The 15,665-nt window shown below is 39.2% G+C and overlaps 1 protein-coding gene across 3 annotated transcripts in view; it reads right to left on the bottom strand.

Moving 5' to 3' along the window:
- Window positions 1-15,665, bottom strand: part of srbd1 (S1 RNA binding domain 1) — a 266,461-nt gene that overhangs the window by 51,229 nt on the left and 199,567 nt on the right. For 2 of the 3 annotated variants that reach the window (XM_048601256.1, XM_048601257.1), the window contains exons 17-19: window positions 7,475-7,581; window positions 2,509-2,685; window positions 2,030-2,224 (exon numbers count right to left, since the gene is read on the bottom strand). In XM_048601256.1, coding sequence (XP_048457213.1) covers window positions 2,030-2,224; window positions 2,509-2,685; window positions 7,475-7,581 — 479 coding nt within the window. Of the gene's footprint in view, window positions 1-1,128; window positions 1,230-2,029; window positions 2,225-2,508; window positions 2,686-7,474; window positions 7,582-15,665 lie in introns of those variants that run through there. The other variant, XM_048601258.1, reaches the window with a different exon arrangement.

Below are 15,665 nucleotides of genomic sequence, written 5' to 3'. Positions count from 1 at the left end.
TAAGAAACACCTGGTCATCTCCTTTTAGTCTCTTCCCTGTTCATTGTTCAATTTAAAGTCTTGATACAAACTATTTTTGAAATATTGTTTTCACACAAAAATTGTTTTATAAATGCAAGTCATTTTTGTTGTGGATTTTGTTGCTAATCACAGCTTGGTTTAAACATGCAATTAAAACTGCGCCAGAATAGAAAATTGAATAAGTATTGTTAGAATTGTTCTTAGCTATTTCGTTTATGCTGTTCCCTGAAGAATAGACAAACAAAGAGGGGGAGATATTACAATACCGGTAAACAAAAAGCTTTCTGCCTGCCCAGTGAAGCCACTGATCTGGCATAGTCTGCCTGAATAGTACTTTGTATTAGATTGTATGAAGTGTAGTTTGAAATGGACTATGCAGCAGCTAACAGTTTATGCTACAGATATAATTTCACACATGTCCTACATATAAATTCTGCTGAAAATTGAATAATTTATTATTACAATAAAGCAATCGCTGAAAACCATCTCTTTACCTGCAGTACTGCTCCCACATGCAGTAATATTGTCAAGATAAAAAGGTCAGAAATGATTATTGTTCCTGAAAATTATAAAATTGTAGGGCCATAATTAATAGATTTGTTAGAAATGTCACTTGCCTTCCTTTCAGCCATGTTTTAAAGGCATTAACCTAAATTAACTTGCTATTACCCTAGCCATTTCAGAAACACGTCTATGCATTTACTTGCAATTAAAAATCCAGAACAAAATGTTAAAAGGTGATGCCAATTTACTTAAATCGACACACTTGTTGTCTGCCCTGAGCAGGAGAAAAAATTGAGGTTAGCAACTTCAGGACATCATAGCAAGGTTTTAAAGAAAAAGAGAAGTTTAGAAGGAACTCCCTTTAAAAAAGTCAACATAAACTAATACGAACCCTTACGGGGATAATTCCCTCTATGTGCTAGGTAATAAAATTTTAAACCAGTTTAAAAGAACAAGCTTACAAATTTGCCAAACACAGAGCATTGCCAATCAAACATTCAGAACTGATTCACTGTTAAGCATTCAAAGATGGAAATTGAGAACATAACGCTATTTCAGAAATAAAAATGTTTGTGATTCATTGTAATCCTACCTGGTCTAGTCATTTGGTCAGCCAGAGGACATGACCTTTGTTTATCTCCTTACATGATTAAATGGCTGCATCTCAGCGAAGAAACAGGATACCAGATATGTGCACCAGGTATCTGAGAAAAAGTAAAAGGCCCTATTTCTAAGACGGCTTATTATTCTTAAAGCAATCCTACAAGGCTTTAACCCAATCAGTTGACACACACTTAACACCCTCTGTCATGCCGTGGGGGTGGTGACCTTATTTTATCCGAATTTCACACGTAAAAAATAAGCCAAGATTAAATCCAGATAAAACCGTGAAAACTGCTAGGTTATGATGCACACATGCAAGTGTGATTTTATAAGATTACTACAAGCCACCTTCCTGTCTCAGATTTCACTGCTAACACTGAAGATTACTTTTATGCCAACACCTGCAAATGTTTTGGGATTATACAATTCAGTGGCTCCACGAATGTACAAAATACATTTAGGCCTATTTTCTCTTTGTTAAGCTTTTCATCATCATTCACACTAAATAATTTCACATTCTAAATTCTTAAAACATTTCCAGCGGTGGTACAGCAGAAGAGATTGCTGAAGTTGCACGTTACTACATAAAATGTGTAATTAGTTATTGTTTTACTACAGAAATTTAAAAAGACTAGCTTTGATGAAAAAACTTTTGAAACAGAGACAGTTGTGCTTCAACAAAATATAACTATATTATCATTACAACATAAACTGCTGTAAAAACATATTAACTGACAATTTTTCTATTTATTACTACAGTGCACATTCGAATAGTAATTAACATACGACCTCACACAAACTTGGCTTTGTGAAGGGAAACATATTTCAGCTGGTCATTATGACAGAAATAAATTACTTCCAAATTACTAGGTAAGATCACACCTTCTGTTGGAGCCCTTACCTCATTGCTGTGTTATACGATTCAGGATGGATACATGTCTGATCCAAAGGATTTGGCTGCACTGAGGTACACTGGCTTTTGCCCTTCTTTTTACTAGTTTTCACAGTTGCTCCCCCTCGACCACCTGTCTTGGAACTGCTTCCTGCTTCAGCTGCCTGCTGGCCTCCCGCAGCGCTATTAGACTTCTGCTGATTGCTGTTGAAACCAAATTGGAAGAGTGTAAAATGACATGACTGGCTTCAATCTTGCAGAGTTTGCACTTCAAAAAATTGTTTTCTAATCATCATCTTAAAACAAGGTCAATTACAGCGTTTATTCTCGGATACATTCCTGCTACACCTCTGCCACAAATCAGCTTAATTGATCTGGAATATTTCTGCATCATTCAACAGCAAAACTACTAGTTTTGGACTGTCTTTAAGATCACTATCTTGGTTTTCTTTAACAAAAGACAAATAGGTTGAAATAAATTTGTTTACCTGCAAAAGTTCTTTATGTTTTCTGGATTGATTCGGATGAAACCAGCACATTGTTGAAAGGTTTTTGGACCCAACCCTTTGACTTCCTTCAGCTGTTCCCTGTTGATGAATGGTCCATTCTTCTCCCGCCATTCAATTATATTTTTTGCTCTACTAGCATTGAGTCCTGCAACATGTCTGGAAAGTAGAAATTAAACTAAATATGCTACAAATTTGGGGCAACAACATTTCAGTCTGATTTTTCCAGGTTGATACTCTTTAAAGATTGAAACAACAAAAGTTCTGAGAAAAGAAAGCACTTTAGAGCTTTCATGCTTGGGACACATGGGAATACCAGAGCTCGCCATACAACTATTCATAATTCAGAATAAATAATTCTTGCAAAGGAACTGCTTCCTCGCTTGATGCATTAAAATGCATTAAAATTTTTACATTGAGACAACCTTTGGACTGATAGCATTGAAGTGACTGGGCAAACAGCATTTGGAACCAGTTTAATTCAGTCAGATCACGGGTGTGTTCAGATTAGTTTCTGGGAAAGGGAATGAATGTAACAGGAAAACATGCTACTGACTTTACCCAACTTTATGTTCTTTTGCATCCAGGCCTTGAAAGAAACTAATTCCAATTTATTTACAATTTTACTTTGAAAATTCCAACTAACTTTTAGGCTCTCTCCAAGAAACCTTGAGAAACTGTTGATGAGCCACCTTCTTGATCTGCTACAATGCACATGATATAGTTACATCCACAGTGCTATTATGAAGGAGGTCCAATTTTTTGACCCAGTAGCAGTAACGGAATATCAATACATTTCCAAGTCAAAGTTGTGAGCAACTTGAAGCAAACTTGCAATGTGGTGCTACTCCTAGGGTCCTGCAGTCCTTGGCCTTCTTGATGTACAGGTTATAGGTTCGTAAGGTGCTAGCAAAGAAACCTTGAGTTGTTCCTGAGCAGCTTGTAGACAGCATCCACTGCTGCCACAGTACACTGGTGGTAAAGGAAATGAACATCTTCAGAGATGGATGGAATGCCAAACAAGTGGGCTGCTATAATAAAACTCAGCATGTCCAGGAGCATATGTGGGGAGAGAAACAGAGATAACAGTTCAAGGCCAAAAGACTCTTCCTCAGTTGCGGGTTGCTTTGTCTTGGTTGGTGGTGAGCTTTGAGTGCTGACAGAACTTCACGATTCAAGGCAAGTGGACAGCATTCCATCACACTCTTGACCTGCATCCTCTGGTCAGTAGCCAGGCTTTGAAAGGTGGTGAGTTGTTCATCATATAATTGCATCCTCTGACCTACTCTTGTAGTCACAGTTAAGCTTCTGACCAATGGTAAAATTGATGGTGGGTATTTACCACTGGTAATGCCACTGAATGCTATGTGGAGATATTAGATTTTATCTTGTTGGAAATGGTTCAAATGTTGTTTGCCATTTATTAGCCCTGGCCTGAATATAGTCCAGTTCTTACTGAATGTGGGTACAGACTATTGTAATATCCGAGGAGTTACTGTAGACTGTGCAATCATTAGCAAACATCCTCACTTCTGATATTATGATTGAGAAAAGATCATTAGTGAAGTAACTGCAGATGGGTGGGTCTAGGAAACTGGGCTGTAAATAGACTAAGTCTCTTCAATATCACAGAGTCATATAGCACAGAAACAGACCCTTCGGTCCAACCAGTCCATGCCGAACATAATCCCAAAACAAACTAGTCCCACGTGCCTGCTCCTGGCCCATATCCCTCCATACCTTTCTTATTCATGTACTTATCCAAATGTCTTTTAAACGTTGTAACTGTACCCATATCCACCACTTCCTCAGAAAGTTCATTCCACAAGCAAACCACCCTCTGCGTCCAACAGATTTCTTTAATAAAAACAGGGGGAGCAGACTCCAGCATCTGCAGTTCTTACTATCTCTAAATGAGCCCTATAATCTGTTTTGGCTTGACAGTCTCAATTCTAGTGAATGCACTTCTTCACTTTTCCCAGATGAGCTCAGGTGTTTTTCAGCAGTTCCCAGTAGCCGGGAGATGCCTACCAACTTATAACATTTAACATTCTTTTGTTATATTGATAAAACAGGTACACATGCCGCAGTAGAATTTCATGACGAGTTACAGGAGTCTGCATCTTATGATGTACAGGGCAAACAGCAAATTGTGGTGATACAGGAGTATGAATCTGTGATTCACAGAGTCAGCTTACTTGAATCTGAAACAAATGGGTCCAAGCATTCAGACCTGAATGGTGTACACGCAAAATTAAAAAAAAAAACGTTTTCTGATCAATTACATAGGCATTTGAGATGGTGGAAAGACATTTTAGCTTTAGTGGTGCTGGTTTGGAGCAGACCACTATCCTCAGTAGTGACAAGGATTGTAGTTCACTTGCAATAAAGGCTAAATTCATAAAGGTTTATTTAGCAAGGTGAAATAAAACAAAATAGAATGCATTAGATAAAAGTACTTCGGTAAAAAAGAAATCAATTTGTGAGCCTGATACACTCCATTAGTGTCTGCCAAGAAGCTTCAGCAGCAGGGTTTTCTGCTTCCTTCTGCTTATCCTCGATGCACTATTTGTTACTTCCAATAGCTGTTCGAACTTTATGCCACACAATGTGCAAAACTGCATAGTATGCGCACTAAGATTATCCCATAGACTTTGGCTGGGCTGTTTCATCAAATACCCATTTACCTATGAAGATATTGGAAGCATTGTTTCAAGATGTCTAGTGAACTGTACCATGATTCTAGCGGTTGTGTGCAACTAAATGCATGCACAGACAGCTGTTCACAATGTTATTAAGTGCAGGAAAGCATTGCATCATGTGATTGCTATCATGCTCTAAACATAAGGAAATCTACATATGAGCAAAAGTAAAGCTTGCTTCATGATGATGTCAGCTGTCCATTGGAAAGGTGAAAAAATTATTTGCTCAAAATGGTCAGTCATCTGCTTGACCAATCTATGCACTACAACTTGATGGCAAAATCTCTTGTTGAAACAGTGTGAATATTGGACATTCAAGGCTACGTTGAACTTAACAATACTGGCAGTGTCACACCAATTGCAGAGTTTGCTATAGGTCAAACCATTTTTGTCACAATTCTGGCACATACTTCCTTGTGACCACATTCCACGAAGGCAGAGTTTCTCTTACAAATCTAGATGAGAGTGACTTTCTGCATCTGTATCTCGAATCTATAGGATGGTAAATATAGGCAGGCTGTTCAGGTGCAGTCTCAACTGTCTGCATGTTCTGTCAATCTTCTAACAGAAAGGAAAGCTCAATCCAAATGAAAATGCAGTTGCTAAAGTCCTTGGCACAAACAATCCAAAGACTTATTTCATAAAGCTACATTCTGGCATAGCCGTATCGGCCACTCAGAGGCATATATTATAAAATTATGGGCATATTTATCATAAAATAGCTTTTCTTGATGTAAAGAAAGTTATGAAGCAGCATCACATGCAGATGTGATGACATCTCAGAACTTATGAATGCATTTGTGAGTCAGACCTATATTTAGACAGCCATAAGCTGAGGCCTATTTTATCCATTGCTACAAAGACTGTGACAGAGATGTGTTGGCTGCTCCAGAAGGGCCTTCAGCTGATTTCAAGAGAAATAAATGTAAAAGCAAATGGAGTTCAGTATATGTTGATTGCATTCAACCCATTTTGTTCTGTCAGCATTGACTAATTTCATCTCAAAGTGTGAAACAGAATGTGTTAGATGGGAAGTAAGCAGTCATAATATCAATGACAGACTTTCCCTTTAAATACATCTTTTTCTGTTAAGCTTTTTCCACTAAGACAAAATAGTACATATATGAGGGATAAGCCTCCAAGTTAGATTGTTGTATTGTTGGCTCAAAAAACTACCAAATCAAACAGTAAAATTTCTATTTGCCAGAAAGGGACCGCACGGTGGCTCAGTGGTTAGCACTGCTGCCTCACAGCACTTGGGACCCAGGTTCGATTCTACCCTTGGGTGACTGTCTTTGTGGAGTTTGCACATTCTCCCCTTGTCTGTGCAGATTTTCTCCAGGTGCTCCAGTTTCCTCCCACAGTCCAAAGATGTGCAGGGTAGGTGGATTCGCCATGCTAAATTGTCCATAGTGCCCAGGGATGTTTAGGTTAGGTGGGTTAGACATGGGGAAATCCAGTGGTAGGGGAATGGGTCTGGGTGGGATGCTCTTTGGAGGGGCAGTGTGGACTTGTTGGGCCGAATGGCCTGTTTTCACACTATAGGGATTCTATGATTAAGAAATTACATCTATTATTTGAAGTTCTCCAACAGTTCCTGAATTGATAGGTTTTAAAACAGAGAAACAATATGGATAGTGAATACAGTTTATAATAACAAATAGCAAGAAACAAATACTTATCATAATAAAAAAAGCACAACATGGGCAAAGGAGGTTCACATGTTCATGAGACCTCAAAACACCCTACATAGAAAAATTAAAACTTTAGCAACAAATGTACACCTATGCAAGCCTCTTAACACTTAACAAACCTATAGTGAACAAGGACATTTGTCAGAAGACAGGACCGGAAATGCTTTCATAAACAAATATATACTTCACACATAAATAATTTCATTCCAGAAATTAAAATGTTGTAACTTAATTCATTGACATAACGTATAAACATTTTTAAAAATGTATATATACACACATTCACCTTAGTACAAACAGTCTTCATTTAACTAAGTCTGTAATTCATAACTTGACAGCATTTTCTTTAATGTCCTTCATCCTATTTTTTTCAAAGGAAGACTTTTAATATAGTGCAACTAAAGTACTGCCTAAACTTGTCATTCCCCATACAGCTGATAGTCTATGCCAGGACCACAAAGCACCAGCTGAAATTAAGTTAAAAGATAGTGTAAACAGAGACCCTGTGATCAATTGCCATGCAATTACAGCACTGAACAATAATATGCCTACCTCATCAGGGTTTCCGAACTTATGTTGATATCCACTCCCACAAAGCTGACACATTCTTCAACCACACTGTCCAAGGTGGCTTTAAGTAAAGTCTGGGACACATCATGCTGAAACCAAGGATCAATCATTGTTTAGAATTTATCTGAAAAAGTCTTCAAACTGTTCAAGCTATATAATATATCATAAATAACAACAAATTATTCTTCAAATAAAATGACAATGTAGTCTCCCTCTATAAAACTGCATTGGTGCCAATAAAAATCCTACCTTTCATAATATTTTATTTCTAACAAAGTTCTTTGAAATATCTTTACCACACAAAAATTAAAACTGTATACTTTTGCAGTTTATGCACATTGACACAACAAAGTGGAGAATCATTGATGATCATTGGTGAAGAAAGACTGAGCATTTAGGCCGAGACTCTCTGGAGTTTAGAAGAATGAGGGAAGATCTAATTGAGGTATGTAAGATACTAAAGCGTATGGACATACTTGATATAGATAGAATGTTTCCCCACGTCGGGTAATCTAAAACGTGGAGTCATAATTTTAGGATAACAGGTAGCAGATATAAAACAGAGAGTTGAGAAGAAATTACTTCTCTCAAAGAGTTGGGAATCTTTGGAATTCACTATCCCAGAGTGTGATGGATGCCGGAACATTGAGTAAATTTAAGAGAGAGATAGACAGATTTTTGATTAGAAATGGGTTGAAGCCTTGTAGATAGTGGGCAGGAAAGTGAAGTTGAGGCCAAGATGAGCTCAGCCATGATTGCATTGCACGGCGAAGGAGGCCTGAGGGGCTGACTTGCCTACTCTTGCTCCCAATTCTTCTTTATTTTCTGATGTGATCAACATTTGAAAATGCGACTAGCTGTGGATCTGAATAAATCATTAATGGCCTATAGTTGACAATAGCTATTGTAACAATCACACTCCGAAAGTTTTATAACCAGCCTCAACGGTCTATTGTGACAAATAACTATATTATTAGAGCATCTGATTTGTGAGGTCTTCTAGCCATATGATCCCATCTATTCATTAGTGTCACTGTGGTGATACAAATGAATACTGTGTGGAAATTAGCTGAGCAACATAACCCTATTATTCTTCCAACAATGCAGTCTATTGAGCCACGAGATGCATGCTTCAATTCCCTGCTTCCTACTCCACAATCTACCGAAAGCCCCTCAGTCTTCCTCTTACCCTGTCAATTCCTCCCTTGCTCAGGTTTGGGTCCTGCAATTTGGTTTTTCCAGCAGGACCTGTATACCAGGTTCACCTCCTCACCTAACTAGACTATTTGTTTTCTTTATCTTTAGTATATCCTCTTACATACATCGGGAATTGCTTTGCAAGATGGTTTGGAGACTCAAATTGGCTGCAAATTGTCTAGGGATGTGGATGAATGCTGAATGGTTTAAAGAACATTTTCTCAGATTTTGCAGAAGTTCATTTTAGTGCAAAATCAAACAAGAATTTTCTAACAAAGGGAAATCCTGAAATGGCAGACTTGGAAAGATCAATGTAGATGTGATTATTTAGGAATTAGATATACCCCAACATTGCTAGACATAGCAATGTGAATGGTAGCTAGCAGGAAAGTAATTTGGTTTTTAAATACACATTGTACTGCCCACGAAAGTCAATTGCCATAAATTGAGCTCTGCTATTCCTACTGTCACGCCAAACATTAAAGTTTTTCTTCTAAGGTACACAAAGTCCTCTAATTTATCTGCCTTTCAGTTCAAGGCTGATACAAATGTGGACCAAGTTTTTGTGCTCAACAGAAAATATTTATTATAAGTATGCTTTAGCTACACATAAGCAACTGTATATAACACTACTAACTAAAATTCTCATCCCCTTATAAACTCCCCCTATATAGACCACAAAGACAAACAAGTAGGGAAAATAGATGATTAGCAGAGGTAGAGAAAAATTAGAAACTCAGTTTAGTGGTCTTTGTGACCCAGTTCCGATGTTGCGATGACCCTACTTTGGCTAACCAGGCCCTTGGTGTTCAGTTGGCTTTTTCTGGAAACTTCCACTGGTTTGTCAGAAGTGCATAACAACTGATTAACTTGGAAAATATCTCGGATTTATCTGTTCAAATGTTACAGCTAACAGCAACTGCTGCAGAATGTTAACTGGTTTTCTTTAAGCTTAACCTCAGCTTTTACTGCAGAGAATAGGCAGCTTCTGCTGGGAAGAACAACAGCAAACCCTTCTGTTATTTCTCTCTTTGTGTGTCTATGTCTCCGTAACTTGCTTTCACTTCCAACCTGTTGAGTTATCTGAGAACCAATCGGTTTCAGTATAAACAACTCCAAGGCTCTTGATCATCTGCATGGACAATTGCAGGAAATCACTGGCATAAAAAACAAAGTTCACAATAAGTATCAAATTTCTCCTGTGATATTATGTAACCGTACTGTTAAATCACTGTTTTTAAAAAGTTTTCGTCTCCTTGCAGCCCACAGGCACTGAATTAAAAAGACACAGTTCTTTCAGTGTATATATAAAACCTAAAGTAGATTCCCCATTTCCGAATCTAGAGTAGGCTATGCTTTGCTACAGGAACGGTTTTCTGGACTTCCAGAAAACCAGCTCACCATCTCATGAAAAGGAAATTTACCGAATCTCAAAATCTGTACAGAGTGGAAGCAGGCCATTCAGCCCATCGAATCTACACTGACCCTCTGAAGATCATCCCACCCAGACCCACATTCCTACCCTATCCCTGTAACCATGGCTAACCTAGCAAGCCTGCACATCCCTGGACACTGTGGGCAATTTAACATGGTCAATCCACATGAACCTGCACATCTTTGGACTGTGCAAGAAAACTGGAGCACCCAGAGGAAACCCATGCTGACACGGGGAGAATGTACAAACTCTACACAGGCAGTAGCCTGAAGCTGGAAACGAACCTGGGTCCCTGGCACTGTGAGGCAGCAGTGCTAACCACTGAGCCACTGTGTCGCCCATAAAATTGTTAAGAAATATTTTCAAAAAGCACAATCTTTGGATTGTCTCGATCATATAAATTCAAATAATAGCACTCAGGATCCCAACTAATTCTAATCAGCAAAAGATTATGTCACAAAAGTGACTGAGTGTGGTGAGATAGGAAGCAAGGAGCTCAAACAGTTCATCAACTTCGCCAATACCTTCCACTGCACTTTCAAATTCACCCGGACCATTTCTGACACCTCTCTCCCTTTCCTGACCTCTGTCTCCACCTTCGGTAACCAACTCACCACTGACATCCATTTCAAACCCACTGACTCTCACAATTACCTCGACTACACCTCCTCTCACCCACCCTCTCCCCTGCAAAAAATTCTATCCCATACTCAATTCCTCCACCTCTGCTGCATCTGCTCTCAGGATGAGGCATTGTACTCTAGGACTTCCCAGATATCCTCCTACTTTAGAGACTGTAGTTTCCCCTCCTCGGTTATTAACGATGCCCTCAACCGCATCTCCCCCATTTCTTGCGCTTCTGCCCTCAAACTCTCTCCCTCCCAACAACAGTAAGGATAGAGTCCCTTTGGTCCACACATACCACCCCACCAGCCTCCGGATCCAATGCATCATCCTCTGACATTTCCACCACCTACAATCAGACTCCACCACCAAAAAGATATTTCCTTCTCCACCCCTGCCTGCTTTCTGCAGGGACTGTTCATTCTGCCACTCCCTCATCAGCTCCACACTCCCCACAAACTCCTTCAGCACACCTGGTACCTTTCCCTGCAACCGCAGGAGGTGCAACACCAGCCCCCACACCTCCCCACTCACCTCTGTCTGAGGCCCCAAACAATCCTTCCAAAGCTGGAAGAGGTTTGCCTGCACTTCATCTAACCTCATTTAATGTATCTGTTGTTCCCGATGTGGTCTCCTCTATATCTGGGAGAGCAAACGCAGACTCGGTGACTGTTTTGCGGAGCATCCATGCTTTGCACGCACCAACCTACCCAACCTTCTGGTTCCCATCCACTTTAACTCCCTTTCCCACTCCCCTGGTGACATGTCCATCCTTGGCTGCCTCCACTGTCAGTGTGAGACCAAACGTAAAATGAAGGAAAAAAACTTCATATTTCGCTTTTGAGCATACAGCCCAATGGCCTGAATATTGACTTCACCAGCTTTAAAATCTCTCCTCCCCCAACCTGTCTGCTCCACCCTTCCCACTGACAAACCACAATAACCCCCTACCTGTATCCACCTATCTCCATCTCATCTACTGCCCCCCAGCCTCACCTCCCTCCATCTACTTACCTCTTGGCTCCCCTCCCCCTCTCCCTCTCCAGTCCTGATGAAGGGTTTCGGCCCGAAATGTTGATTTTCTTGCTCCTCAGACGCTGTCTGACTGGCTGTGCTTTTCCAGCTCCACATTTATTGACACAAATTAAATCATGGCAGATGTCAGAAGTTTGGGACAGTAAAAATACAGATTTAACATTGACGCAGGTGAACATGAAAGCCCCAATAGTTTTGTGTCTCTGTAGAGTTTAAGAAATGCTCATTTCTTAGAGAACTGCTGTGGGTGGGCACAGGCCTTTTAATTAGATTTCCACTTCTGTTACATTATCCTCGGATGCCAAGGTGTTTTCCCAAAAATGGGCAGTACCTAACCTGCACTAAACATGAAGCTCAGGCCAGAACGTACGTAAGACAAGCAAAAACATTTGCCACTTTCTCACCTCAATTGCCTTCCATAGGACCTAAACACCCATTTTCATTGATACACTTCTAAGTTGATCTTGGACCTTTCACAAATATCACGAGATCTCAGCAGTGAGGTGGAAAGACCAAGTTCTAACATTAATTTTCAGGGTTTTCGAGGCTCATTGAAATCATTGGGTAACAGAACTAGTGTTCCAAAGTCAGACACAGAGCCCCAAAGATTGCAACCAAACCTCATCAGCTCCACACAGGATTTCCTGATGGGGGCAAGCCTGCACTAAGAGTGGAGCTGGGTCATTCTATGACCCAGTCCAACATCACCTTAAACATTTTCGATACACCCTGCTTGTCCTGCACAAAGAGAGTTTGGGGATAAAAAGAGTTACGTTGGACCAACATGTAAATTTAGGCCCAGAGAGGCAATTTGAACAAAGGGATGACTAATGTGAGCTAATCGGTATTTGCAGATGTTGCCAAGTCCCCTACATATCTAGATATATCTCCACAACAGTATAATCCTGTTACAGATAGGAAAGCTGAATAAACAATACACAAGCAAATATCTATCTAATGACTTATATATACAAGCAGAACTGTGATATTGTACAAATTCCATACGGTTATTTATACAAAGAAAAAAATAAACTAAGCAGCACTATGTAGATTTTCTTCTGTAATTTCATTTTCAGTTGGCATCAAAATGAAAGGTTACTGAACAGAGAAGTACACCAATTAAAGTGGAGATTTTTTGAAGTTACTTATTTACCTCTAAGTTTTTATATTCACCTGTCAATTTGGAAAATCCCTTTAAAATTATAGCTTTCATACATAAAATACATGTTTATACCTCAGGACACTGATTAAAGAATATCTCATTTCATGTTTTTCCTTTTGATGTTCATGTCATTTTTGAACTTTGCTTTCTTTGTTATGTACACAAATTTCTTTCCATCACTTTTCCTGTGGTAACAAAATAACTGTGCGTTATTATTCCTGGTTGCATGTTATTTTAAAATCAGATTGGTGAGCATACATTTTTTTTCCTTTCTGTAAATTTCTGTCTTCCTCCACTGAAAATCAGGACTCATTCTGCAGTACAATTCCACAAATGCTGGCAACCCTGACCCCCAACCCTCCTCTTCCACAGTTATGTGACAATACTATAAGCTTTAAGTGGTGTATTTTGTCCTGGTCATTTTTAAGTGAAGAGCAGTTGAGTTAGAGGTGGCAAGCGAGTGGTCAGCGCCAAGCCAATAAATTAAACAGCTTGTGAGGCCATGGGTTTTTTTGTGTTAAAGAAGTTGGAACAATAGAAGCAGCATGAATGGGTGGAGTCAGAACCAGGGTTTTAGTTTAGCTCTTAGTAGTTTCTGGGGTCTTGAAGCTGGATGTGGAGGCTGTAATTCCTCTCTCTGTTACAGCTAAAAGCTGGAGTTCTCTTTGCTGCCAGAATTGCGTGTTAGACAATCTATTTTACTGAATTTGCCTTTGCCACGGGTGTGTTTATTGGGTGTTACTATATTGGAACTGTTGTTTAAGTGGTTAAATAAATCTACTATTTTGTTAGGTTTTCCAATAGAGTTAACATATTCCAATTCCTCTTTCTTGTGATGATATTTTTAATGGTAAAGGATAAGAATAAAATCCATTTTAATCAAAACCAATTAGTGTGAGCAACAGAATTACACCTGGGGCACTGCACTTTGCACTTGCTTTAAATGAGAAAAAGTTAGAGTCTAGGATATCTCCTTGATATACCTGAAGGGGGTTTGATCTGGTCCATAACAAACTGGGGCCTTGTCCAGGATCAAAATCTCTAAATCCAGGTTGGGTTTATGATTATTGGATTCAAAGAGAGTGAGTGGTGAGTGTTGGTGTTTCTTTTTTGAGGGTTATCTTTGGTTGGGTTAAACAGGTTGTGTCTTGTGTTGTAATGGCTCTTTCATTCACTAAGAGTTTCTTGGGGGTGGATGAAGTCACTTTGGGAATTTTACAGAAAGTCAGCAAGGCAAAGCTTTTGGAATTGGCAAACAAGTTGAAGTTGGAATTGCCTATGTCTGTGAGGAAGGGGGAAATAACTGCAGTAATTATAAATGTACAGCTATTGCTAAGAATGCAATCAAAATCATTAGAGATTGCTAATATTCAATTACAAACAAAGCAGCTTGAATATGAAAAGGAAACAACACAATTTGAATTATGATTAAAAGCAGAGGAAAAAGAAAAAAAGGAAGGCCCAAGCTGACGAGAGGGAAAGAGAGAGAGTGATTTTGAAGTTCAGAAGTTGGCATTGAAAGAGGACAGTCAACTTAAAATGGTAAAAGTAGCAAGTAGGAGTAGTGATGGGGACAGTGATGAAAAGCAAACGCATCACAGCTAAAAGCCTAGTGGGGATCTGTTTAAATATGGTGAAGCATTATCAAAATTTGATGAGAAGGATGTAGAAGCCTTTTTCTTTTTATTTGAGAAAGTGGCTATACAAATGAAATGGCCGGTGACCATGTGGGTACTGTTGATTCAAACAAAATTGGTAGGTAGAGTTAGTGAGTTAGTGCACCACTATCAGAGTAGGTATCTAGGGGTATGATGAGATGGAAAAAGCCATCTTAAGAATATGAACTAGTGTCAGAAGCCAACAGATGTTTTACAAATCTAAGGAGGGAACTTGGTCAAAGGTACACTAAGCTTGAAAGGATCAAACAAACTAACTTTGATAGCTGGATAAGGGCATTGAAAATAGATCAGACATATGACACTCTTACAGAGGCTTTTATTTTGGAGGAGTTCAAAAATTCACTTCCTGAAGTAGTGAGAACTCAAGTGGAAGAGCAGAGCATTAAGATTGCAAGATTAGTAGCGGAAATGGCAGATGATTATGAATTAGTTCGTAAATCAGATTTTGACTTCCAACATTAATTTCAATCTGGAAATACAGAAATTGGGCAAAACAGAAATTCTCAGGTAGTGAAGGAAAAGAAGATCTCATTGAAGGTAGTAAAGATAGTTCACCACAGGGTAAAACCATGGGGGTGGGGGGGAAGAGAAGTAAAAAAGCTCAGGTGGTTTCACTGCAATAAAGTATGCCACATGAAGTCACAGTGTTGCTGGTTTAAGAAAAGCACTGGAAAGACAGATGTGGTAAAACAGGATACGCCTATGGGCTTTATTAAATTGCTAAAGGAAATCACAGTGGAAGCTAAAGAGCTGCGAAAGAATGTACAGCCTGGTCAGGGGTTGGTTAATAACAAAGTACCAGATCTCGCTAAAGAATTTACCTGTGTGGGTAAGATTTACTCATGTGTATCAGGAGGAGAAGGTAAAGAAATTAAAATTTTAAGAGATACAGGAGCAAGTCCATGTTTGATGGTGAGAGATGAGGAGGAATGTACTTAGGAAGGAGTTTCGCCAGAAAATATTGTAATATGTAGAATTCATGGTGAGAAGAGTAACGTTCCATTGTACATGGGGAGATTGGAGAGTTTGGTGAAAAGTGGT

This window comes from Rhincodon typus, chromosome 9 (genome assembly GCF_021869965.1).
Source record: "Rhincodon typus isolate 14 chromosome 9, sRhiTyp1.1, whole genome shotgun sequence".
NCBI lineage: Eukaryota > Metazoa > Chordata > Chondrichthyes > Orectolobiformes > Rhincodontidae > Rhincodon > Rhincodon typus.
This window is presented reverse-complemented; position numbering and strand designations above follow the sequence as displayed.